The sequence below is a fragment of the Leucoraja erinacea genome, chromosome 25 (assembly GCF_028641065.1).
Source record: "Leucoraja erinacea ecotype New England chromosome 25, Leri_hhj_1, whole genome shotgun sequence".
Classification (NCBI taxonomy): Eukaryota; Metazoa; Chordata; class Chondrichthyes; order Rajiformes; family Rajidae; genus Leucoraja; species Leucoraja erinaceus.
This window is the reverse complement of record NC_073401.1, coordinates 20,619,510-20,646,767: the sequence shown is the minus strand read 5'-3', so window position 1 is coordinate 20,646,767 and position 27,258 is coordinate 20,619,510. Positions and strand designations below refer to the sequence as shown.

At 41.4% G+C, this 27,258-nt stretch overlaps 1 protein-coding gene across 3 annotated transcripts in view; it reads right to left on the bottom strand.

Annotated features, from left to right (window-relative positions):
• Window positions 1–27,258, bottom strand: part of sfi1 (SFI1 centrin binding protein) — a 98,076-nt gene that overhangs the window by 53,436 nt on the left and 17,382 nt on the right. For all 3 annotated transcript variants that reach the window (XM_055655970.1, XM_055655968.1, XM_055655969.1), the window contains 14 exons: window positions 26,584–26,740; window positions 25,684–25,845; window positions 24,095–24,165; window positions 22,510–22,602; window positions 19,883–19,980; window positions 18,269–18,335; window positions 12,430–12,560; window positions 10,989–11,070; window positions 10,209–10,387; window positions 8,514–8,589; window positions 7,046–7,141; window positions 4,392–4,468; window positions 3,557–3,659; window positions 2,526–2,622 (listed from right to left, as the gene is read on the bottom strand). In XM_055655970.1, coding sequence (XP_055511945.1) covers window positions 2,526–2,622; window positions 3,557–3,659; window positions 4,392–4,468; window positions 7,046–7,141; window positions 8,514–8,589; window positions 10,209–10,387; window positions 10,989–11,070; window positions 12,430–12,560; window positions 18,269–18,335; window positions 19,883–19,980; window positions 22,510–22,602; window positions 24,095–24,165; window positions 25,684–25,845; window positions 26,584–26,740 — 1,489 coding nt within the window. The remainder of the gene's footprint in view (window positions 1–2,525; window positions 2,623–3,556; window positions 3,660–4,391; window positions 4,469–7,045; window positions 7,142–8,513; window positions 8,590–10,208; window positions 10,388–10,988; window positions 11,071–12,429; window positions 12,561–18,268; window positions 18,336–19,882; window positions 19,981–22,509; window positions 22,603–24,094; window positions 24,166–25,683; window positions 25,846–26,583; window positions 26,741–27,258) is intronic.

The window sequence follows — 27,258 nt, the reverse complement described above, 5'->3', positions numbered from 1 at the left end:
TGAAAACTTTTACCCATCTCTCCAAAGTCACAATCACAATAATATTTTATTAGCCAAGTATGTTTTGCAACATTATCTGAATGGTGGCCGATTAGGAAAAGGTAAGATGCAACGAGACCTGGGTGTCATGGTACACCAGTCATTGAAAGTAGGCATGCAGGTGCAGCAGGCAGTGGAGAAAGCGAATGGTATGTTAGCATTCATAGCAAAAGGATTTGAGTATAAGAGCAGGGAGGTTTTACTGCAGTTGTACAGGGTCTTGGTGAGACCACACCTGGAGTATTGCATACAGTTTTGGTCTCCTAATCTGAGGAAATACATTCTTGCCATAGAGGGAGTACAGAGAAGGTTCAACAGACTGATTCCTGAGATGGCAGGACTTTCATATGAAGAAAGACTGGATAGACTCGGCTTGTACTCGCTAGAATTTAGAAACGTACAAAATTCTTAAGGGGTTGGACAGGCTAGATGCAGGAAGTTATTCCCAATGTTGGGGAAGTCCAGAACAAGGGATCACAGTTTAAGGATAAGGGGGAAGTCTTTTAGGACCGAGATGAGAAAATCATTTTTTACGCAGAGAGTGGTGAATCTGTGGAATTCTCTGCCACAGAAGGTAGTTGAGGCCAGTTCATTGGCTATATTTAAGAGGGAGTTAGATGTGGCCCTTGTGGCTAAAGGGATCAGGTGGTATGGAGAGAAGGCAGGTACAGGATACTGAGTTGGATGATCAGCCATGATCATATTGAATGGTGGTGCAGGCTCGAAGGGCCGAATGGCCTACTCCTGCACCTATTTTCTATGTTTCTATGTTTCTATGTTTCTATGGAGGAACATCACATCATCTGTGGAGAGAATGGACAGACAACATTTTGGGACCGGATCCAAAGATTAATTGGTCCATTCCCTGCACAATGCTGCCTTCTTCCGACATATAACCTCCCCATTCTCCCGCCCCATCTCTATTCTGTAGGGAAGGGATTGAAAGGCAATGAAAGGAATAAATCTTTCAAACACAGAATAACTGGAGCTGGAATTCACTGCCTGAGTAGGTGGTGAAGGTAAAGACTCTCACAACGTTTAAGAATTTGGACAAGCACTTGAATTAGAAGTGCACAACCGAGTGCTGATAACTGGGTTAAGTATGGATGGGGTACCTGATGGTCAGCATGGACAAGGTGGGCCAAATGGCCTATTTCGGCATTGTATTGTTACAATCTTCTGCATCTTCAGACAAGCAATGATAAAGTAGATATCAGCTAATATTGAACAAAAATGCTCTGATGGATCCCTTTTCCAAGTCTCAATGGAGACAAGTGAAACGGGTGTAAAATTGAGTAAATAGTCACACTGCCATGCCAATATTGGCAGAAACAAGTTGCACTGAACATTTTCTGATACATTTTATACACACATGAATTGCGCTTTAGACTTAGACTTAGATCATTTATTTGTCATTCAGACCTTTCGGTTTGAACGAAATGTCGTTGCCTGCAGCCATACATGTAATAATAAACATCAAAACCTACAATAAACACAAATTAACATCCACCACAGTGAATTCACCAGGTACCTCCTCACTGTGATGGAGGCAAAAATCTTAGGGTTACTGTCTCTTCCCTCATCTTCTCCCTCTGCGCTGAGGCGATACCCCACCGGGCGATGGTAAGTCAGTCCCGCGGCTCACCGAGTTCCGCGAACGGGCCGGTTCAAGCTCCGCAGCCCGGGGTGGTTGAAGGTGCCGCCCTCCAGTCCAGCGGACGCAGATGTTGCCGCAGGAGCTCCGGAAAACAGGCACCAGCCTGTGACCTGCGAGCTCCCGACGATGTCGTCCACTGGCCCGCGGCCGAGCCCCGGATTCAGGTCGCCGACGCCAGAACGCCGCCTCAGCTACCGGAGCACCGTCTCAGCCCCGCGCCGGGCCGCCTCAGCCACCGGAGCGCCGTCCCAGCCCCGAGCCGGGCCGCCCTCATGGGAGCACCGTCCCAGCCTCGAGTTGTGCCGCTGCCACCTGAGCGTCTCAGCCAGCATCGTCCCAGCCCCGCGCCGCCCTCACCGAAGCGCCGAGTTGTGCCACTGCCACCGCAGCGTCTCAGTCAGCACCGTCCCAGCCCCGCGCCGGGCCGCCCTCACCGGAGCGCCGAGTCGTGCCGCTGCCACTGGAGCGCCCGAACGTCGCCACAGCTCGAAGACGGCCAGCCTCGCGTTGGTGAGTCTACCTCCGGAGCCTCGAGGTCGGTCGCAGGTTGGAGGCCGCCAGCTCCGCCATTAGGCCTCAGCACAGGCGGAGGCAGAGAAGGGGGATATGACAAGAAAATGTTGCATTCCCCCGAAGGGAGAGACAGAAAGCCCTGTTTCAGCCCCCCCGCCCCCCCCCCCCCCACACACATAACACAACCTAATAACCAAAAATTTAACTAAACAAGACAAAAAAAAAACAACACAAAAAAGTAAAAACAGACGGACTGCAGGTGAGCCACAGCCGTTCAACAGCGCCGCCTCTTCCAGATGTCACTTTTGTCACTTACCTAAACTAATATGTTGTTTTGCTTCCAGCACAACTTTATCCTTCTGTTGTCGGTGATACACTTGAATTGAGATCCTGGCTCTCCAATACCCAAGGACCTTCATAAAGGTAAAGCCACATAACCATCACCATGTACGCTTCCCACAGCTGCTTAGAGCCAACTAATCAGAAAAGTTATAAAACATTACTGCACACACTGAAAAGTTAAAACCTAGCTTTAATCTGATGTTTACAAGACGGAGTGAAAATCTGTGACCGAAGTCATCGCCTACAGATAAAAAGTTAAAGGCTTCTGAACATCAGATTGTTGCTAGGTTTTTAACTACTCAGTGTTTGCAAATATACGAAGCCCTCCACAGGGAGAAAGGGATCATCTATTCTGTTCATGTCCATGCACGCTCCTTTTCTAAAGATACTAACATCTGTTAAGTTTCCATGAGTGCTGACAACTTTCCTCCAATTCATGTTTATGTCCAGACAATAAATGACTGCAGATGAGTCGGTCTCTGCTGTATCTGGTCGATGGGTTGGCTGTAGGACAGGTGGCCATCTTCTGGCCCATTATCAAAGTCTACATAAATGCATCAGACTTTGGGAGTGGTGCCAAGGCCATTTGAAATATCAACATTTCCAGCTGAATCAAATGACAGCACAGATGGAATAATTCTAGTGTCACCCAGTCCCACACTCTGCAATAAAGATCACCCACTTGCTAAGAAAAAGCTATTTGCTAATAACTATGAGGCCATGGAACGACGCAGGAAATAAGTTGATTTTGTTCTCCTCCTAACAATCTGACAATAGAGTAGCACAAGCAGAAGGAAGTTAGTAGAATTAATGTTGTGTGTTGTTTTCATGTAGAGGAGAAAACAGATTACCACAAATAATTATAATGAAACAAAAAAAATACTGAAATGAGAAATACAAGTTAAAATCTGATGGAATGAACACTATAAAGAAAATGCGGATCTCTATCCTGTTATTCAACTCAAATTTCTTGTAGCCTTTTTTTGAATTGAAACAGAACCATACCTTAGTTAAAAGTACATGGTGATAATGATAATCTGCTCCAACTGTTTTCCTTGCTTCATCAGCCAGTACACGTGTATTTTGTAACCAGGTGGAAAAATAAATTCTAGGTAAGAAAGGCGAAGTCAATGAAAGAGCAAAACTACATTCTACCACATGTAAATAATAAAATGGGTACATCACTCTCTCACAAGCCAGCCCCACCATTCTATATAACCATGCTTGGTCTTCCCCAGGCTTCTTATAAATCTCTTGGTTCCTGTAGTCCAGTTCCCTATTTCTCAACAATTCAAAAATGAGCTTCTACTTCTTTAATATATAGTCCTAATAATCTAGTAGAGAATTCTAGAAATGTACCACCCCCTCTATGAGTAGCAAGAAAAATGAAGATTAAACATCAAGTGATGGTGAGGTCAACAGTACGAGGGACTGATATGGATGTTAAACCACACTAATGTTCAGAAATTACAGATCATTATCAAAATATCAAAGTGGTTGAAACAAAAATGCTTGATGGAATTTAAAATAGACCAAATGTAAAGCACACCACATCAGACAGGACAATGGGAATCAAATAGAATGCATGCATGGTTCTTTAATAATTAACAATGAGGTTAAAATAACCATGGTTTAAATATTCAGTGAACTGGAACATGGCAACATTTTAGAGGTCATGTGTAGAAATATATATTTTTAACAATTCAATCATTAAAACATAGAACTCCTGACATGATTTAGTTCTGTCATGTGAAATTTAATCCATGCCAATGTGCTCAGATTGTAATTTATAATATAAAATTTCCAAATACAGAAACAAAGCATTGCAACATTGTATTACCTCAAGAGATTGAATTTCCATTTCTTTTCCTTCTCATCCACCTTATACAAAATCTGCCGCGTGATTTGATGATAAACCTAAATGAGAGAAACAGTCGCAATAGAGGGAATGTGTGGGATAGAACTGCAAATGCTGGTTTAAATCAAAGATAGACACAAAATGCTGGAATAACTCAGCGGGACAGGTAGCATCTCTGAAGAGAAGGAATGGGTGACGTTTTGGACCGAAACACCACCCCGTTCCTCTCCATAGATGCTGCCTGTCCAGCTGAGTTACTCCAGCATTTTGTTTCTATGTTCACAATAGAATAAATTCCTGGTTCACATCATGCCTCAAACATTTGAGACAAACAAGTATTGATGCATTTGCAACAAGATAGAGGAGTCAATAGCATAGATAGCAATATAAGAGTATGATAATAACAGCTTTTCCAGGAACATGGCTTGCAAGGTGACCAGGACTGGGTGCTCAATATTCCAGGTTATATACTGTTCCAAGAGAACAGGCCAAAGGGCAAAAGAGGTGAGGTAATGTTGTTCATCATGCAAGGTATTAGGGCAGTACTGAATTGTGAATCAAAGGCAGTGGATAGTCATGTGGAATTGGTTTGAGATTAAATGAATAGCAGGGGAAGGAACAGGACGGCACAATGGCGCAGAGGTACGGTTGCTGCCTTACAGCGCCAGGGACCCAGGTTCCTTCCTGACCACGAGTGTTGTCTCTACAGAGTTTGTACGTTCCCCCTGTGAATGTGTGAGCTTTCTACAGGTGCACCGGTTTCCTCCCACACTCTAAAGACATCCAGGTTTGTAGGTTAATTGTCTGCTGTAAATTGTCCTTAGTGTGTAGGATAGAGTTAGTGTATGGGATGATCGCTGGACGGTATGGACTCAGTCGGTTGAAGGACCTGGTTCCACGCTATATCTCGCTAAAGTAAAAGTAAAGACGACACAGGTGGCAGTCTATCAACCCCCAAAATATGAACTCAGTAGGTCAGAGCATTAATGGAAAAATATCAAGGGTACGTTTCAAGGTAACTTTTAATCTAGATATTGATTGGATGAATCAAACTGGACATTCATGAAGAATTTGTGGAATGCGCCAGGGGTTGCTTTTTAGAGCGGTACATTGCAGCGTATACTCAGGAACAGGCTATTTTAGATTTGGTTTTATGCATTGAGGGATTAATGAGGCGTCTTGAGGCTAAAGATCCCTTGGAGGATAATGACCACAATATAACAGAATTATAATGCTACGAAGGAGAAATTGTCCAAGGTAGGCTGGGTAAATAAGCTAAGTCAGCCGAAGAACTTTCTTCTCATCACCTCAATTAGGCAGTAAGCAAACTTAGTTTTACTCATCATTTAAAGTGTTTTGGGGTACATGCATGTTCCCAGCAGAACAATTGATTAGTCCCACTTTCCTTCTTTTTATCACTCTCTAGCCCTGCAACTTGTTAGTACAGTACCATAATGGGAGAATATTTTGGAATACGAGATACAGATGATCCACTCCTGTGAGACAACAGCTCCACCACCAGCTCCAACACCTGTGTCACCGTTCAGAACACTACTTTCAAAATATTCCCCAATGAAAACTCAAAAAGGAGCCTCTATATTATTCCTAAAAAAAAAAATCAAAGCGGAACAAATAAAAAGTATTCCCAAATTTGATCCAAACTGTGCCACAGTACAAAAGTCAATGTAAAGTCACCTCCTCAATCTACAGACATCCAATGCAGGTCATCCCCAGGTTACAACATAGTTCCGTTCCTGAAAATTGTTTGCAACCAGAATAGTCTGCAAGTCGGTATGTGGCTGCCAATCAAGACGTTCTTGGCAAACCAAAGGCAACATGTAGGTAAACCAGGGCATTTAACTCAAACATTCAGATTTCTTTGCAAGATTTAAGTACATTGCTGCAAACCAAGTTTCCTCATAGAATATGATGTCTGCAGCAACTGACAACTTTATACATCTGGTCTCGCAAATGCTTGCTTGTATTAATGGGCTGTCCAAAAGTTGGGTATTCGTAACCGGGGAGGACCTGTACCAATGTGTAGTATTCAAAATCCTGAAGTTTTCTTGATATTATAAGGAGTTCAATTCCAGATTATAACCATATAACCATATAACAATTACAGCACGGAAACAGGCCATCTCGACCCTTCTAGTCCGTGCCGAACACGTATTCTCCCCTAGTCCCATACACTAGCGTTCAGACCATAACCCTCCATTCCTTTCCCGTCCATATAACTACCCAATTTATTTTTAAATGATAAAAACGAACCTGCCTCCACCACCTTCACTGGAAGCTCATTCCACACAGCCACCACTTTCTGAGTAAAAAAGTTCCCCCTCATGTTACCCCTAAACTTCTGTCCCTTAATTCTCAAGTCATGTCCCCTTGTTTGAATCTTCCCTACTCTCAGTGGGAAAAGCTTATCCACGTCAACTCTGTCTATCCCTCTCATCATTTTAAAGACCTCTATCAAGTCCCCCCTTAACCTTCTGCGCTCCAAAGAATAAAGCCCTAACTTGTTCAACCTTTCTCTGTAGATTAAACTGTGTTTTTACACCTCAACAGTAAAACTTGCCCTCATTCAGCATCTATTATTGAAATTCTGCAGTGAGGTTGCAGTAACTGTCACTCACTTTCCATCCATTTAAAGCTTTGCACAGCAATACCCGATGAAAATGGACATCAGCACACAGCTGCTTCTTCCAGTTCTCCTGCTTTTTCTGCACATACTGGAAAAATGGAAATTGCAGAAATATTTGATACACTAATTCATCAAGTTCATTACTGACATTTTTTGATGGCCAATAACATAGAGTCCTGGTTTCCCTACCTAATTTACACAGCTCAATAATAACAGAAAGTGCTGGACTTACTCAACATAGCATACAGCTTTTGGGCAATAATATACAGTTAACATTTCAAACTGATAACGTTCCATTAAAACTAAAAAAAGTTTTATCTTTAATTGTAGCAATAAACATTGAACAGGGCGAAGGGAAAGAACAAAAGGGAATGTCAGCAATGTCAGCAGAGACTGGTTGTGGAATTCAATAAATCCAGTCTCCCAAGCAACCGCCATCCACTGCAGTTTGCCTACCACCACCACAGCTGATGCCAATTTCCCTGGCCCCTACACTAATCCCTGGGTAAGAGACACACCTACATCAGACTTCTATTCATAGTCTGCCTTTAGTACCATTATCCCATCCAAACTCATCACCAAACTTGTGGAACTTGGAGTCGGCACTCATCTCTATAACTGGATCCTCGACTTCCTGACCAACAGACCCCAATCAGTGAGGATAGGGGACAAATCATCCTCGACAATAATCCTCAATGCTGCTGCTCCACAAGGATGAGTTCTCAGCCCCCTTCCTTACTCCTTATACACCCACTCCGGTGCAGCCTTTTACAAATCCAGTCCAATTTACAAATTCGCATTTCGGCACTATCGTAGTGGACCGGATAGCAAATATTGATGAGACGGAGTACAAGGAAGGAGACTGAGAACCTGGTGACCTGGTGCCAAGGCAACAATCTATCTCTCCATGCCAGCAAGACAAAGGAGATCCTTGACTATCGTCCTCATTGATCTGTGTTTTCACACCTTACCCTTCCATATCTCTGTCTCCCTCTCCCGACTCTCAGTCTGAAGAAGGGTCTCGAACCAAAACGACACCCACTCCTTCTCTCCAGAGATACTGCCTGTCCCGCTGAGTTACTCCTGCATTTTGGGTCTATCTTCGTCTATAAACCAGCATCTGCAGTTCCTTACTACACTATTGCATATTAGTCATTCAAAACTTGTTTTACGTAATTAGTTCTGTTTTTTTTGACAAATAATTTATTTTCAATTTAAAGTTGGAGACAATTTGGTAAATTCTGGCTGTGTATGTAACTAAACTTTGGTTAAAAATAAAAAGTAAATTTATCAGAAGAAACCAACAAACAAAAATAAATGGGCTCTCATCTTTCTATAATCAAATGATGTTTAGCATACCAAAGTACAGCTCATTGAGACTCAGATCAATTTGGTTTTATTTCATTCGTTGAATTGCTACTTCATATCATAGAACCACTTGAGTAAATCTAATTTCTTACCTGCTGCCAAGCACTCCAGGTCCTAAGCAAACAAAACTTGTACCGGTGCCTTATAGCTTGTATTTCTTTGTCTCGTCTGAAGCAAAAATAAAAAAAAACACGAAGAATTAAAATTACACCAATTTCTGGTCTCCAACAAATTATATTTATATATGAACTCATTCGAAACTTGCATGTAAGGCTTCACCAATGTATGCTTGCCATCTTAGGTTAGGCAAAGAATATAAGAGTTGGGTCAATAGGTTGCAACTTTATAAAACACTGGCTTGACTGTAGTTGACCTAGTCTGTGCAGTTCGGGTCGCCATACTACAGGATGTAGTTATACTGTAGAGGGCAGAGAAGATTCATCAGAATGTTGTCTGGATTAGAGGGTTTTAGTTGAGAGATTGAATGGGCTGTGTTTGTTTTCCCTGGAGAAAAAGGCAGCTACGAGTGGCCTGATGGAAGCATTTCAGATTATGAGAGGCATAGATAGGGCAGATGGTCAAAATCTTTTCACCAAGAAAGAGAGAAAGAAGTTTTGAAGAGGATCCGAGGACTAAGCTTTTTTTTTTGACCAAAAGTAGTTGATATAAGGAACATGCTGTCAAAGAAGGTGGTGTATTAGATACAGTTACTATGTCTATTTAGACAAACATTTAAAGAGGCAAGGCATAGAAAGAGTGTCAAAGGTTACAGGGTAAAGGCAGGAGAATGGCGATGAGAGGGAAAAATAGATCAGCCATGATCCGTGTCGGAGCAGACTCGACGTTCCAAATGGCCTAATTCTGCTCCTATGTCTATGGCCTTATAGAAAATTACAGTTTTAATGCGAGGAAATGAAATTTGTGTAGATGAGCAAATAGGTCAGCATGACATGGGGATTTAAAAACTTGTTTCTGTGCTGTATGACCGAATGGCTATGAGTCAATTATAACATTATTTACCATATTGGTACCAACTCAGCATAGTGTTATAATTTAAATTTTGTGAAAGTACTTCAAATAATTTTGATCAGTACTACTTCTGGTGATAAACTAGTAGACTTGAACTCTTGAGCATGTCAATCTAGTTCTGAAGATGAAAGAGTTCTGAGATGAAAGAGTGAAGTTCCACTGTTAACGATCAAAGCAAACAGCACGACATTGTTTATAAATATTTTGATAGGTAAGGATAAATGACATGAGCAACACTGGGATAATGAAACAAGCAGGCACATGGCGTGACAGTTTTTGTGAAAGATAAATTTTAACACTGATCACGCAAGATCAACAACCTGTTTCTTGCACATTTGTCTTCACTGCAAATACAAACCAAATTTCAAGGGATTTACTTTGCAATTATTCTGCTGAGTGTGCAGTCCTGAGGGATTTACGATTCTGTTACTCACATTTGCTTGGTTTTAATTTTTGTTTATTAATGTTCCTGTGTAGGTTAATTGGATTCTCCAAAATTGCTGCTGGTGTGTAGGACATGGAACTAATGTATAGGTGATCAGTGGTCGGCGTGGACTCGATGGCTGTTTCCACGCTGGATCTCTAAACTAAACTAAATATCAATCCTACCATCAGCTCAGATAATTCCACGTTGGATAATAACATTCAAGTTATTTTGCGCGTCCGCATTATACCACAATATTATTTTACACAGACAGTCATTATGGCCCAAATATTTACTTGGTTCAACTATGGAAACATTAAATAAAGTTTCATACCCTGCTTTTTGGTCTGCTGCAGACTTCCTCCAAAACCGAATAAATTTAAGCAGCAACTGATGCCTAAAAAAATCTTCAGCAGTAGCCTCTTGCTCTCTCTCCTCCAGGCAGTCAGTGGTCCGGACATGCCAGCAACACCAGTAATGAAGTAACATGCGTTGATCAGAATGAATCACTGCCTGTGGTAATGGAAGTGTGTCCATTAATGATATTTTAATAAAACGCAATGAAGTAAACCCAGTGCAGGAGCAACAATTATATTGCCATCAAAATAAAACTCCAGTCTTTTAACAAATTTAATTTCACAGCAAAATGAAACTATTTCTGAACTGATCATTGTGGCAATGCAGGGAAACATAGCAACTACTGGCAGACAGCGAGAACCCAAAAATATAAATTCAATCAGTTAGAGTAACTTTTACTGTTATTACTGGAATAAATATTAGTTAGGACACAATTTCTTAAATACCATGCAAGACCTTTAAAGTCACTTCAAGAGGCCTCATTTTAACACTTCATTGAAAAGTCAGTATCTCACAATCTCTTGAAATTTCATTCAAATGTCAATATAACCCATGTGTGGTAAATGTATGGTCTGTGGCTATAACTTCCAACAACCTTTTAACACAGTCAGTTACAATCTATGTTTAATTACAGCCAACAGATAAGCTATTTCCTCCGGTGGAACTAAGAAAAGACATTTTGAGAAAACAGGATTGTTCAAATTTATTTTATTATCAGTAGTTATGATTAACCAGTCCACGAATCTGTTATATTCACCAGTCTCTCTGCTAGTCGATTCTCACGATGATGATCCATCATTCTCCACCATAAATAAAAAGACAATCTCTGCAATTTCTCCCTGCAAAGAAATATTATTAATTGATAAAGAATATGTTAACAGAGAGTCTCACAGATTTTATTTGTAAGTTATTTATTTTTGCTTCTGCATATCATTTGGCAAGACCAGCATTTATTGCCCATTCCTTATTGCTTGTAGAGGTGATGGGAGTTTCTGAAAAACCGCAGTCTTCCTGGTGCAATTTCAGGCACAGCGCTGTTCTTGGGGTTTGGACCCAGCGACAATGAATGGCTGTGAAATTCTTAAAAATCAGGAAGCTGTCCAATTTAAAGGAAACTTGCTGGTGATGTGGTGTTGCTTGGCATTGCTGCTTGCTGTTTTTGTCCTTATTGGTGATAGAAGTTGCAGCTTTGAACATGCTATTGAGGAGCCCAGGCAAGTAACTGCAGTGCATTTTGTAGCTGCTGCACATGACACATTGTGCACACCAGTTGTGCAGGAAATAAATGTTGAAAATGGTGTATGGGTGACAGTAGAGCTGATGCTTTGCCCTGGATTGTGTTAAGTTCCTGCAAACTGTTGGAGCTGTCCCATGCAGGCAAATGCAATGTATTCCATTATACTCCTGACATACCTTATAGATAGTAAAAAGGTTTGAAAGTATCAGGGGGCAAATTACTCACTGCATCTCACCTGTTTTTGTGACACATGGCTGATCAAGTTAATGTTGCCCCAAGGATATTGGTGGTGGGCGACTCAGTAACACCAGTGATTGTCAAGGACAAGCCATTTGATGTCTCTCTTGCGTCTCTTGCACCAGTGAGCAGATTATTGTCAGTACCACGTGATGGCATGATCAATGACACCTTCATCATTTTGCAGAAATCTGAGTAATTTGATTGGATGGTAATTAGTGAGATTGGATTTTTGAAGAGGATACACCTGGACTACTATATTTACAGGATAGATGCCAATGTGTTAACTGTATTGAACAGATTGGCCAACAGTGCAGCTCTGGAATGAGCTAATTTTATGTCACAGCTATCTTTGTATATCAAGTGGTCTCAATTTTCGAATGAAGTAAATGGAACTGGCTGATAAGCAGTTCTATGAAGGTGGTGACCCCAGGTGAAAGCCAAGATTAATTATTTGCTTTCCACATCTGGCTGAACATGGCTGAGAATGTTTCATCCTTGCCTTTATGACAGTCACATACTGGGCCCCACATCATTGAGAATGTGAATGTTTAGATCTCACCCTTCTTTAGCTGTTCAATCACAATTATTTGTGGTAGGGGTGTAGAGCTTTGATCGGATACATTGACTATGATAATGCTAACCACCACCCAGAACATTCAAAAGCGGAAAGGGTAAACATGGAAAACAAAGTCATTCTTCGCACCCAGTGTTTGGACAGTACCTGTGAAATAGCCATGCCGTCTCCTTCATTTGATTCAGCTGTTTCTTCTCACTCACATACAACTTCCATCTTTCCAGATAAAAAGGCAACAGCATCCTACTGCAGTGAGCTTTAGCCTTTTTATCTTGAATCTAAAACAATAAAGTAACTGCATTAAACATAGAGGTCACAAACAATCAGTAACATTATCTACTCAGCCCCCCCGATCTCCAATTGGGCATCAGTGGCTTCAAAACAAGTAACAACAGGACATAAATAAAATTTCACAATGACAATATTCTATCCGTATTTGAATGAAGCACATGTGAAGGGCATCTCAATTCTCCCATCATTAAAATAGCATTTGGAAAGTTTTGCCGAGCATGTTTAGTTTCTGATGAACATGTATGTACAGCACAACCAAACCAACAATCCAACTCTAACTGGAAGCTTAACTCGAAGGATAGTAATGTATGCATATCAATAGAGACTATACTGAAGGAGCTGATAGTAACAGAGCAGCAGATGCCTAATAATAGCAAGCTCCAAAACAATTAGGTCCTCTGAGGGAGCGCTGTATGTATATATTTATGTATGTATTTTTAGATCTATGTACCACTGTTTGTAGAACGTCAGTACCTGCACTGATGTAAAGCACTTTGGTCAACGAGAGTTGTTTTTAAATGTGCTGTAGAAATAATTGACTTGACTTGAATCTATAAAAAGGCCCATACTGGCATCAAGGGAAAACATGAGCGATCAAAAATGTTGTATTTCAACAGAAAAATGAAAAGCAGTCACTTTAAAAAATAGATACAAGGAACTACAGATGCTGATTTACAAAAATAGACACAAAGTGCTGGAGGCAGAGTTCTCCAGAGATGTCTGACCCGCTAAGTTACACCAGCACTTTGTGTCAGATTAAAGCATAATTATTAGAAAGAGTAAAGAACCCAACCCTTCAGGTCTGCTCCACCATTCATCAAAATCATGACTTCTCTTCAGTCAGCTCAATTTTCCTGCATTATCCTCATATCCCTTAACTTTCTCAAAATCCTGAAATCTGTTGATCTCAATGACTCAGCCTCCACAGGCTTCCAGGATTGAAACCAAAAAGTTCACCACCCTTTAAATGAAAAAAAATCTTAATCTCATTCCAAAGTGGTGTACCACTTGAGACCGTGTATCCTTAACTAGGGAAACCCCTTTTCTGCATTTATCCTGTGCCCTGTTGGAATATTTTTACTTTTACAAAGATCACTTCTCATCCTTCTAATTTCAAGACAATAAGGGCCTAGCCTACTTAGTCTCACCTCATGTAACAAACATGTCAAAGTGGGTACAAGAATAAAAACACGTTAATGTTTTCCAGTCCCTAGGTTTTTATCAGATGTATAAATGACGGAGAAATGTGGTCCATAATTAAGATGATCACCAATGATGTCAAAATTGGCCATGTGACTGACAGTGAATAACAAGGTGGGGATAAGAGTGGCAAATTAAATTCAGTCTGAACAAATATTTGGAGAGAAAAAACAGGATTAGATAATTGGAGGTGATAGAAATGTTAGGGGATGATGTGCTGGATGCAGAGGCTGGGGGGTTGAGAAGTGAGGACCAAAGGAACTCTGTCCTTGTTGCATCATAGGGGAGGGAGCAAGAACAGAACTGTGGGACGCAGTAGAGATGCAGGTGAGGGCTCCACCTCTGACAGCTGGGGGGAAACCGCATTCACTAAAGAGCAAGGACATCAGGACACAGGTTACCTGCTTTTATTTGCATGATGTAGAAGACAAGGGCAAAGTGATCACAAGAGAAGTATGTAAAACTAAAGTGAAAGTACTGTGCAAAGATCTGGGCAGCACACAGCATAGAGGATGATAAGGACATCATCAGGATTGCATTATTAGCCTTGGAAGAAAATAATGTAGGATGCGAAAGTGGGATAACGTAGTATATATTGATGGTTGGCGTGGACAAGATAGGCTAAAGGGCCTGTTTCCGCGCTGTACCTCTAAACTAAACAAGTAGATAGAATGGTAAAAAATACGTATGGCATGCTTGATTGGATTAAGCGCCACTCCAAGAGGCCGAGTGCACAGATTGGACAGCCTGCAGTGGCACGGAACAGCGGTAGAGGACATTGACAACATCGCCAGGCCAGGTTGGCTCGTTCAACTCCAACCTAGTGCTGCCTCCAGGACAACGGGGCTCTATGGGAAATAATGACTAAACTTTTAACAACTTTGAACTTGAATGGTATAAGATGGCACCGGAAATGGAGCAACTCATGCATATTGCCCACGTGCATTCTTAACTTATCCAGCATTTTGTGTCTATCTTCAGTTTAAACCAGCATCAGAGTTACTTCCTACACATGTATTCTTAGATTCCTTTAATTTAGGATGATTGTGCCAATGTATAGTAAGATTTTTACTGAACTGTATACAAAAAATGAATGTTACTGTACCTAGGTAAATGTGACAATAATGTACCATTGAACTATTGATTGCCTTCAAGTGACAGGGAGTCCTGCTGCAGTTTTATGGAAGGTTGATTAGCCTGCATTTGGAGAACTACAGCATTTGCAGTTCTGGTCGCCCCATTACAGGAAAGATGTGGAAGTTCTGGGGGGTGTAGAAGAGGTTTACCCGAATGCTGACTAAATTAGAGGATAATAGCTATAAGAAGACGTTGGACAAGCCTGGATTGCTTTCTCTTTAATGTATGAAGTTGAGGGGAGACCTAATAGAAGCAGAGCTTTAAGTTGAGAAGGGCAAAGTTTAAAGGAGATGTGCAAGGCAAGTTATTCTTTTTATATAGAGAATTCTGGGTACATGGAATATACTGCCAGGAGTGGTTTCGGTGGCAGATAAGATATGGGCATTTAAAAGCCATTTATATAGGCACATATATATGCAGGGAATGGAGTCATATGGATTTTGTGCAGGCAGAGTTTAGCTTTGCATCATGTTCAGCACAGACATTGTGGGCTGAAGAGTCTATTATGTTTTTTACATAGGCCCAAAACAGTGTGAAGCAAGCCGATTGTAATCCATCTCTGCTTCTACCATTCCGCTGACAAAGCAGGTATGTTGCAAAGCATGCACAAAGTATAGTCTCCTAAGACATCTTTTTCTGTACTATTATTAAACAATGAAACAATGTTGAACCATTCATGTCATGTGATCAGCAACTTAATCAGGCAATTAGAAACCACAGGAGTACTTTTAAATATCAGCGTGCAACTATGAATAAAGAAACACTTTAGCAGCATAATTCAGTTGAGACACTTTCACAAGCTGAATATTAATTACTTTTCACAACAGTTCATTTCACTGCACTTTATTGTGCACGTGATGAATAAATCTGAATTGACTTGACTTGTTACTTCCAAAGTTGTCAAATTGCAGTCAAGAAGAGTAACAATGAATGAAATGGTCTCTTTCAAACACGTTACCACTGGATCTGGTTAATCCAATGCATTTCTGAGCTGGCCTCCCTCATCCTGTTCTCCATAAACTAAAGGTCATCATTAATTTGTTATTCTTGAACAAATTTGCACTAAGTACTATGCATACCTCACATCACGTGTCTACTAACTCTTGGTTAAGCAAAATTTCAAATTGAAAAATCTTATTCCTCATGGTCTTGACCGTACTGAACTTACTAATCTCCCCAAGCCCTGAAGACTGCAGAATAAACTATATTCCTCCAATTCCAGTCCCCTGCTCAGCTCTGACGTTAACTGCAGCATGTGACTATGCCTTCAGCTGCTAAGACCCGAAGCACTAGAATTCCTTTCCAATCCTCAGTTTCTAATTGAAAAGCAAAACCTAGATTGACCCTGAAAATCTGAAAGATCAACATAACATACTGTAAATACTCAGCAGGTCAGACAGTAACAGTTGTGAATAATAAGAGATAACCTTGCTGCATCTGCACTGCTGGTCAACCTCTTTGCTCCCTCACTGCTCGACACCTCGCTGCACCCGCTCTGCTGGACAACGTCTCTGCTCCCTCACCGCTGGATACTCTCTCCACCTGCACCTGCACCGCTGGACACCTCTCTGCACCCTCACCATCACGCTCAAATATTCAACTCTACAAATGACTGGTTTCTTCAACAACCACATCCCATCCTGCATCCAAGTCATTAAACAGCTTAGACTTCTACGTCGACCCCGTTTCATCCAGAGGCTCTCAGCGCAAGCTTGTTTACTTCAACCACGGACATTCCATTCCATCCATCTGCTCACTACCACGCACTACCCCACCTCAACTGCGTCACCCCCCCATCCCAGCTGACCGCACGCATTGTCAACCGGGACATTTTCTGCTATTACCAAAATCTCTCCTCCTTTAAGATAACCCTCAAAACCTACGTTTGATTATGTCTTTGGCCACACTCCCTTTTGTAGCTTGTTTGATTATCTTGAAACATACACATTTTGTTCACTATATGCTTGAAGCAGTATAGAAGTGCTAGATAATGCAGAGGTAGCACAATGGCATAGCTAAATGAGCTCCTGCCTCACAGCTCCAGCAACCACTGTCTGCGTGGTTTACATATTCTCTCCGAGACTGCTTGGGTTTCGTCTATGCACTCTGGTTTTCTTGCACATCATAAAGGCCTACAGGTTGGTGGGTGGATTGGCCACTGTAAATTGCTCCTGGCACGTGAGTCAGTGGTAGAATATGAGTTGAAGAGAACGTGAGAAAATTAAAATTGGATTGAAGGGCGACACAGTAGCGCAGCAGTAGAGTTGCTGCCTTACAGCGCCAGACACCCGAGTTCGATACTGACTATGGTGCTGTCTGTACGGAGCTTGTACGTTCTCCCTGTGACTGCGTAGGTTTTCTCCAGGTGTTCCAGTTTCCTCCCGCACTTCAAAGACGTGTACGTTTGTAGGTTAAATGGCCTCTGTAAATTGTCCTTAATGTGTGTAGGGTAGTGTTAGTGTACGGGATGATCGATGGTCGATGCGGACTGGTTGGGTCAAAGGCCCTATTTCTGCGCTGTATCTCTAAAGTCTAATAGTCCAAAGATTAGAGCGGGATTGGTTTAAAATAGGCGTGATCACGGAAGGCTGAGGTGTATGACGCTATGACACTAAATAGAAATATATTAAAGATCAGGATAGATTTGTCTAGTCACTTCTTTTTTTCACTTTAAGAAAATACCAACTGTCCTGTAGTGGCATAGCAACAGAGAACTAGGAATTGGCCAGAGGTAGGAATTGGCCCAGGTAGAATGGAGGAAGTAGGTTAAAGGAATTGGTCAGAAGTAAAGATAAAGGAAAATACATCTCCAGGGACCCCATGTGACCATGGCAAGCCCAGGGATTGATGCAATGAAGGGCTTGGACCCCAAGGACTTCAATCAAAACTGGCCTATATTGTGGCCGAGAATGTGGCTATAATAGAGAAATGGGTGTTGGGGGGGGGGGGGGAGAGGAGGATGGTACAAGGGTCAGAAAGTGAGAGAGACGTCCAATAAATTTATATCAGACAGCAAGGAATATGAAAGATGCAGAGCGCAACCTAGTGTGGAGCAGAAGGAGATCCATGCTCACAAAAATAGTTCTCTTTTGAATTATATTAAATTGTTTAAATCTTCATGTTAAAAAAACTTAAAATATCATAAATCTGGGTTTTGGCTGAAAATAATGTTCATGTGGTAGGGCTTAAATGTCCGATTATATTTTATAGCTTAAATTTAACTGAGAGCTGGATATTCAACCCAACCTCTACAATATCATTGCCTCAAAACCTGACAGGGTAGTGCTTCAATGTGCTGGGCTACTGGAAACACTTGCTCTCAACATTCTTGATCACAATGACATCCTTAATTCCTCACCTGATAGTATTTCGTCTCTTGGCTGTGTTTTATCCAGTAGTGTAGAGATTTCTTCAACAATACTTTCCTAGCACAAACAGATGTAATTGTTTCAGTAAAATTAGTTTTATGAAACAGGTTTGAAGACACAAGTCTTATCATCATTTTTGAAAAATTTAAAACATGTCGTAAGCTAATCCTGATCTCCCAATCTACCTCATTGCAGCCCTTGCACAGTTTTTATCTGCGCTTTCTCTGTCGCTGCAACACTAAAGTTTCCTTTCTCTTTTTACCACAACCTGTTGTCCTCGTGTATACTTTGAATGTACTCATATATGGCATGATTGGCAAAATGTTTTTTCAGTGTATCTTCATATACATGACAACAATAAACCAGAAATCAGAAAATTAAGATATCATATTTGGTAATCTGTTACAAAGATGACACTTGCCTTAGCTTCAGAGCCTTTTTTTTATTTTTAGTTAGTTAAAGTGTTTTGTTTTTGGAGCTCTAGTCTTTTTTATGTGGGGGGTGGGGGGGTGGAAGGAGGAAATTGCTTTTCAGGGTCCCTACCTGGTCGGAGAGGCGGCTTTTCTCCGAGCAGCACCTTCGACCCGTCCTCGCGGCCTACCAGCAGGCCTGGAGCGGCGTTTCCTGAGGGGACCGGCCAGAACCTCGGTTTTGGCGGCAGCTGGAGCGCTATCGTGGAGCGGGCGATGCCTTGCCCGGGTCGCCGCACTGGAACTCCGGAATGCTGAGTCCGCCGATAAAAACAGGCGGTGGCGCTGACTTTAACAACGGGAGCCTGGGATCTCTCGCCGAGATCGCCAGTGGTGGAGCTCCATCCAGCGCGGCCTGTTGGCTTCGGAAGCTGCAATCTCCGGTAAGGAAGTAGCCATTCCAGGTGTCCCATGCAGCTGAGAGGGTTCTCCCGACGCCGGAGCACCATCAACCGGCGAGAAGGGCCTGAAACATCGGGCCTCCGTAAAGGCGACTGCGGAGGCCTCAATAGGCTCAACTATGGGTGGACATGGGGGTGGGGACTGGACTTTGTGCCTTCCCTCACAGTGGGAACCATTGTGGGGGGATGTTTTTTATGTTTACATTTCTTTATTATTGTTATGTCTGTATTCGTTTTTTATGTGCTGCATTGGCAATACGCATTTCACTACACCAATTGGTGTATGTGACTAATAAAGAACCTTGAACCTTGAGCCTCCATGTATTTATCTGGCATGAAATTACACTATTAATCAGAACAGACTGCATTTCTAAGCTTCAGCTCAACCTTGTTTACAGTGACTTAACCGGCAATGTGCAATCATAAACAGAAGTCAATGAAGATCAGATGGAGTAGTCACAAATATTAATCAGTTGCAAAAGTGACATCATTTCACATGGTTTGAATGCGATGAACAGTGCTCCTTGGTATGATGTCTAGGTCTCGGTGTACATCTGAGAATCAAGATTTCATAAAATATTCATTGTACCGTTATAAGGATGACAAAGTGAGGGTACTCAAGAGAAGTACAAAGCTTTTGGAATACAAATTACATTTTCACCTTCTCACAACATCTGCAGATACTTCTGGCATGGAAAGTAAAACATTTATAATTCAATGGACATTAGAATACCTGAAGTGATTTTGGGCTTCTCTAGATAGTGCCTGAAGCTCAAACTCCTCTTGCTTCTCCAAGCGTAGCTTCCACTGATTCCAGCACCGTTGCAGCATCTGTTCAAACAAGGCAAGATGTGAGAACAGAAACGCAAACTCAGCTCCCAATACAGATTTATAGAATGGGTCCAGGTACCACAGGTACCACATAGCAAATCTAGTCACAAACATATTTATTAACTTGTTTAATCACAGGTGGACACAAATACAATTCCCATTACTTCCTATACCCACCCATAGCTGCTGCTCATGGCATTAAAGAACTCACTTAATTTAGGAGTTGGAGAATAATACTGGTAGCAGATTTTGATGGGCATAATAACATTGCTTCTCTTTCGCAAGGCCATGGGTTGAATAGTTGTGTTCCCGCCCTGCCCCGCTTTATGAAGTAACATCTCTTCACATGTCAAGGGGACAAACAATGTTTTAAATTGCACTCAATATATGTTCCAGAATTTGGTTGCAGTATATAATTCAGCTGCCTAAGCCAAGAGGATGCATCAAATATAAAGTTTGTTTGATGGTTTTGCCTGCTTTACATCCAATTTGTAGAATGGGCAGATACTGTATACCAGGGTGTGTATTACAACTGTAGAACATGGGACTGCTGGAAATAATTAGGATCCAAGAGAACATCGGCAGCTCAGGGAAGAAGTTCAAAGTTGATGAACTGGTTAGTAATTTGAATGCTGCGGGCAAAAGTTACCTGGATACTTTATTCCAGGAGACAGACGCTCTCCTTACACTAAAGGGCCTGTCCCACTTTCACGACCTAATTCACGACCTTTTTTACTCATGGACATTTTTCATCATGCTAGAAAAACGCCCCGACCTACTTGATGCCACGAGTACCTACGATTAGCATCACGACCTACCTACGACCTCATGAGTCAAGGGCAAACTCGGCAGAGGTCGTGAAAGTGGGACAGGCCCTTAAGTGTTATGGATCAGTCACGGACAGACAAATGAGATGAGTGAAGCAAGTAGGGAATCCAAAAGCGAGCTTTAGAGGAGCCTCAGTCCATACATTTATTCAACATTGAGGGTCAAGAAGCAAAGAATGAGCAAAGGTTGTAGACCAAATGAACCAACTAACACCAGTGCCATGGCAGAAGCATCACTCAAGTTGAAAAATAACTGATATGGTAAAGAGAACAGAAGGTAGGAGTAGCGGATAATTATGCTCTAAAGCTATGTGAAAATCCTGAATATTCTGCTACCTGCCCAGTGGAGAGGAATGTAGTGTTTGGCAGATTGACCTTTGCCTGTCAGTGCAGTGAGTATCGGAGTTAGGATGTTGTGTTGCAGCTGTACAAAACATTGCTGCAGTCATGTACAGTCTTTGTAACCTTGCTACAGAAAATATATCATTAACTTGGAAAGAGAGGAATAGATCAGGTAAGATGCACAGAGTCTCTTGCCCAGAGTAGGTGAATCGAGGACCAGAGGACATAGGTTTAAAGTGAAGGGGAAAAGATTTAATTGGAATCTGAGGGGTACATTTTTCACACAAAGAGTGGTGGGTGAATGGAACAAACTGCCAAAGGAGGTAGTTGAGGCTGGGACTATCCCAACATTTAAGAAATAGTTAGACAGGTACATGGATAGGACAGTTTTGGAGGTATATAGACCAAACACAGGCAGGTGGGGCTGGAGGGATGTATGTAGCTGGGACATGTTGGACAAGTTGAGCCGAAGGGCCTGTTCGAGAATGTCACCAGGACGAGGGTACGTAGTTCCCTGAAAGTAGACAGAGTGGTTAAGATAATGCCTGGCACATTTGCCTTCATCAGTAAGGATGTTGAATATAAGAGTTCAGGCGTCATGCCACAACTGTGTAATTTGTTGGTGTGACTACACTTGGATTATTGTCTGCAGTACTGACTGCCCAAATACAAGAAGGATGTCAATAAACTGCGAAGAGTGCGAAAAAGATTCAGGAGGATGGTACAGGAGCTTGGGGGGGGGGGGGGTTAGTTATTAAGAGAGATTGAATAAATAGGCTGGAATTACCTAAACCTGATGAATTAGGTTATATTTTGGCTTCCGACAATATTTCACTCGACTACCACTATTAACATGAATAAAGTACAGCCACTTAGACAATATAACCTTGGAATTATTTTTCCAAAATAAAGATAGTAAATTATAGAAATATCTTTTTTTGAAAAATATTCAGATTTTTTAAAAATTGTATTTACAGGGCTCAAGGTCTCACACTCTCCTTGATTATTACAGACTTTGCACCCCAACATAAAGCTGGTATTTTCTCCAAATTAGTCCAGAATTTCTTTAACTTTTATCATACTCAATCATTTTGGATTTAAAAACTTCAAGCTGTTTGGTTACATTGCTTGCTACAAGTTTCTAACTGTCAGATTTATATAGCCTCAAGAAGCCTGCATAGAAACTTGAGAATTATCGCAATACCACTCATTGATCACATTGTAAGGGAGATATTCCCTGATAAAATAATATGCTACAACATCTATGGAATGAGGGAGTTAGTCATCCAATAATCTTTCACTAGCTTTCTTACATTCTTCAAAGTCCAGAATATGAAGCAAATAAAAACAAAACTCTTACCCAAATAACTGATTGCTGGTGTGCCAAGTTGTTCTGCATTTGTTTCAGACGAACATTTCCCACATTGTTTTTCAGAGCAACAATGCTTGATTGCTGGTAAATGAGAATAAAATGGTTTTAATCAAAGTATGGTCTAACATTGGCTCAACTCCCACCATGGATGTCTGAGCCTGACAATCACATTGGAAAAGTACTTGGATTAATAGTTGAAGTATTGTAGCCTACAAGCTGAGAGCTATAATTAGTCTGAGTATTTGGCTGGTATGGACCAATAGGCCACTGGATTCATTCCCTATTTAAGTGTGCACGATTCTTCTTTGATTCTATGTTCTGTAACTACTCACTATCCAAAATAGTTTACCTCGAATGACACCATCAAACCATTTAAAATACACAAATTAACTCATGCTTCTACGCTTTTATGCAGACATTGCCTCAACTGTCTTTTCTAATTCATTTGCAGTATGTGAATGTCTCTCGTAATATTGGCATTCACTGCCCTTCCCTAAATGCTCCTGAAGTGGGAACTGTTAACATTGAAGGGTGTGGATCACATACCCAAAAGACTGTGGAAGGACAGCAGGTTTCAATACATGAAGGGCATTACTGAATCGGATGGGTTTATGCAACACTCCCATTGTGCTAACTGTTACTGATAAACATTCCATATTTATTTTATTTCTCGACTTTAAATTTCCCAGCAGCCATAACATGAATTGGCTTCATGTCTGTGGATCAATGGTTCTAGTCTAATCTTAATATAACTGAGCTTCCATGAAGAAACTCAGAGAGTGAATACAAAAGCAGAATTTCTAATCAGTGCCTAAATATTTCAGCAGTAGCTAAACTCAGCAGCAATGCAGTACACAATTCTCTGTAGGAGACACATCAAAGCTATTGTCAAGAAAGCATACCAACACCTCTACGTCCTTAGAATGCTTAGGAAGTTCTGCATATCCCCAACAACCCTCACCAAATTCTACAGATGTGCCATAGAAAGCATTTTGAAGGGATACATTAATCCCTATTTGGGAACAGCTCCTTCCAAGACCTCAAGAAATTGCAGAGTTGTGGACGTAGCCCAGACACAAAACAACCTTTCTTCACAAGTTCACAAGTTATAGGAGTAGAATCACTGCCATTCGGCCCATCGAGTCTATTCCACCATTCAATCATGGCTGATCTCTGCTTCCTAATCCCATTTTCCTGCCTTCTCCCCATAACCCTTGACACCCGTTCTAATCAAGAATTTGTCTATCTGCCTTAAAAATATCCCCTCTGTGGCAATGTTCCACAGATTAACTACCCTCTGACTAAATAAGTTCATCCTCACCTCTATTAAAGGAGCACCCTTTAATTCTGATGCTATGGCCTCTGGTCCTAGACTCTCCCACCAATGGAAACATCCTTTCCACATCCACTCTATCTATGCCTTGCAATGTTCTGTAAGTTTCAATTAGGTCCTTCCTCAACCTTCTAAACTCCAGCTAGTAGAGGCCCAGTGCTGTCTGGATAGCATGCAGACAAAAGCATTTCACTGCACCCCGGTACACGTGACAATAAACTAAACTAAACTAATTCGTACCGCCAGGTAGCAGCGGTAATGACCATCTGCTAATTTGCAGAGTCCAGTCTTTTCAGCCCTCAGAACAATATCTGCATTGAGGTTAATGAAATTATCAGCTGATACACAATTAAACAAATAGATTAAATAATATGGGATGCAGAGACAGATTGTAAGATTGAATACACCTCTGATTGTAAGAATACCCGGGGACAGGTAGGGGGTGGGTGGTGAAGGATGCACAGACCAGGGGACCTGGAGATCACTCCCTGTAGAACCTGAATAAGTTTGGAACAATGACTTTTTCCACATACCCCTAGCTTTTTCTCTGGTACATCCACAACTGCATCAATAACGACTCTGCACTCATCACTTCACCATCAACTTTCACCCAGTCTCAAATTCACCTGAATGACTTTGACACTTCTATTCCTTTTCTGCATCTTTTTGTCTCCATCTCAGGAGATAGGCTTGACACTGTCATCTTCTATAAACCGATCAACTCCCATAGCTTCAACTATATTTCCTCCCACCCTGCCTTCTGAAAGGATGCCATCATTTTTCCTCAATTTCTCACATTGTGGCCTCTTCTACATTGGTGACAATAAGCGGAAGCATAAAAGACAGAACAGTACAAGGCAGGAACAGTCTCCACTGCCCATGATGTCTGTGCCAACCATGATGCCAATTGGAACTAATCCTATCTGCCTGTACGTAGTCTATATCCCTCTTTCCCCTGCCTGCTCATGTGTCCTTTAAACATCTCTTAAATATTACTATTGAATCTGCTTCCATAACCTCGTCCTCTGGCAGCACATTCTAGGCATTAACCACCCGTTTAAAAATATTGCCTCACAAATCTTTTCACAATTTTTTCTCCTCTATTGTTTAAAATTTCTACCCTCCATTATCTCATTGCCATCTGGTTCCAAATATCACCGACCAGACTCTATCACACCCCGTATGCACTTCTATATATTGGTAATCATTTCTGTTCCCAAAGCACTAACTTATACCTATTGCCTCCAAAGCTGCTGCTTGACCCGCTGAATTCTTCAACGTTCTGTCCGTTCTAAATTCAAGCATCTGCATTATTTTTTCTTCACGTAAAAGCACATTTGCTGTCTCCACAATATCCTCCAACTCCATTGGCAGTTTGAGAAAACCAATGTGTGCATCTTTACCGGGACATTATTAATTGCATCAAGGTTCTGATTATGTTAAAGCAGTTCCGGAACACATGCCACGTCATCGCATGCTTGACACCAGCCTCCAGAAACATATTTTACCCCAAAATCTGTTATGGCAAGAGCTTACCAGAGAAAATGTGTTAATGGTGTTCTTAAAATTTAATTGATAACATGTCCATTGCAACTCATGGTAATCCCTGACCCGTAATTGCTCAAAACCGAGGATAATCGTTTTCCCCACGATATTGTTTTATTCCATCACTTTGTCACAGAGCTGATGTATATTTTGAACATCTTTTAGCTACACTAAATTATTCAACTGACCTGATGTTGTCAGGAATGGTCATTGTGGTTTACCTTCCCCCCTGTAATGCTGCAACCACAACAGTTTGAAATCAGGAAATCAAGATGAAAAGATACAGTGACTCCAGTGTTGAAAACTCCTCCGCAGTTTGCACCTCCGGCTCAGTTCGCTGATGCGAGTCTCAAGGATATGGATGTTCTTTTGATGATGCCAGGACAAGAACCATGAAGCAAAGTATTGTGATAAAACGGTGTTTGTGTACATTTGATCAGCTACACCTGTAGAAAGATATTGGGAGGACAGCAATAATAAACAGAGGATCAAACCATTCTTGTTCAACAACCACCTCTGTTCCAGATCCCAACAATTTAAAATTATTTCCTTCAAATCACTTGTATCATGCTCCAAACCACTTTCTCAGTGTCCACTAGCTTTTGTCCCTTACTCCACAATTATCCATTCTCAGATTCCAGTATTCCATTCATTCTGCAATGAATTCTCCCCACAAAATATACTCATGCCTTCAGCCTTCTTGATATTCTCTCCATTAAAAAACTACTGCAATTGGTATTATAAAGATCCCTTCAAAATAATCTGTGCAGCCAAGCTCACATCACAGGAAGGACTTCAATGTATCTTATGCGTCATGAATGGGTATTTAAATTTCAGACTCTAAAAAACAGTACTTATTTGTTCATCCACTGTGTTGTGTAATATTGATCTGTATAGATCCAAGGCCAGAATTACCACTATCGGTGGGGAACCATAGGAGTGTGGTCTTCAGAGATCAGAAGTGAGGAAAATAATGAAACGGCATTCATATTTAAAACCAGCCAATACAATCTAATTGTAACACAGCCTAACCTCTAGTCAGTTCACTAGAATTGAAGAATCCAATTGAGACCATGATTGACACCATTGAGCGGATGGACAAAAGCTCAAATGATACCCAAGTACCTCTAAAGGCAACATTTATATAATAACAAAGATTTTAAGTCTTCACTCCAGAAACCTACTGTGCTGAGATTTCTTCTCCCTTCGAACCTGGACATAAACCAGCCAGGCCAGGAATGAATGGCTCAGGCACCGGCGTTGATATGTTTGCTGAGCTTCGGCAACCCGTTCCTGCACATTTATCGACTGATGTAACATTACTTTCCACTGAAGCCAAGCCTGCGCTCAAAGCAGAGATGCTACTGGTTAGCTAACAGTGCCCACACCCTAAAACAATAAATTCTCCATGCTTTTATCACAATATTCAGCACTATTGAAATATGTTAAACTGCGCTGCTATTGAAAAATATTGTAAAATACATAGAAATAAAAACTGTAAATCTGCAACAGAAAATGCTGAGAACACAAAATTTAGTCAGTACCTGTACTTTAAAACTAAAAACTGTTTTATTTAAGAATCTTACTTAGAACTCCCCTGATGATATTTTCGAGATACAGGTCCACCACTGATTTTCCGGCATCCTTGGATCCAGTACCTTTCTGGATTATTCATTTTGCCAGACCAACAGTGGAGTGCTTCCACTGAGAGGAGTGCATCAGTAGCAGAACGGTCAGCCTAGGCAGCTGAGATATCGGCCCGCAGTTGGCCTCGGAAGTCGGCTATAGGAATGGATCTGCAGCTCCAGCCCAGCCAGAGTTTCAGAGCCCGAGACAAATTTGACCCGCGGATCAGCCTC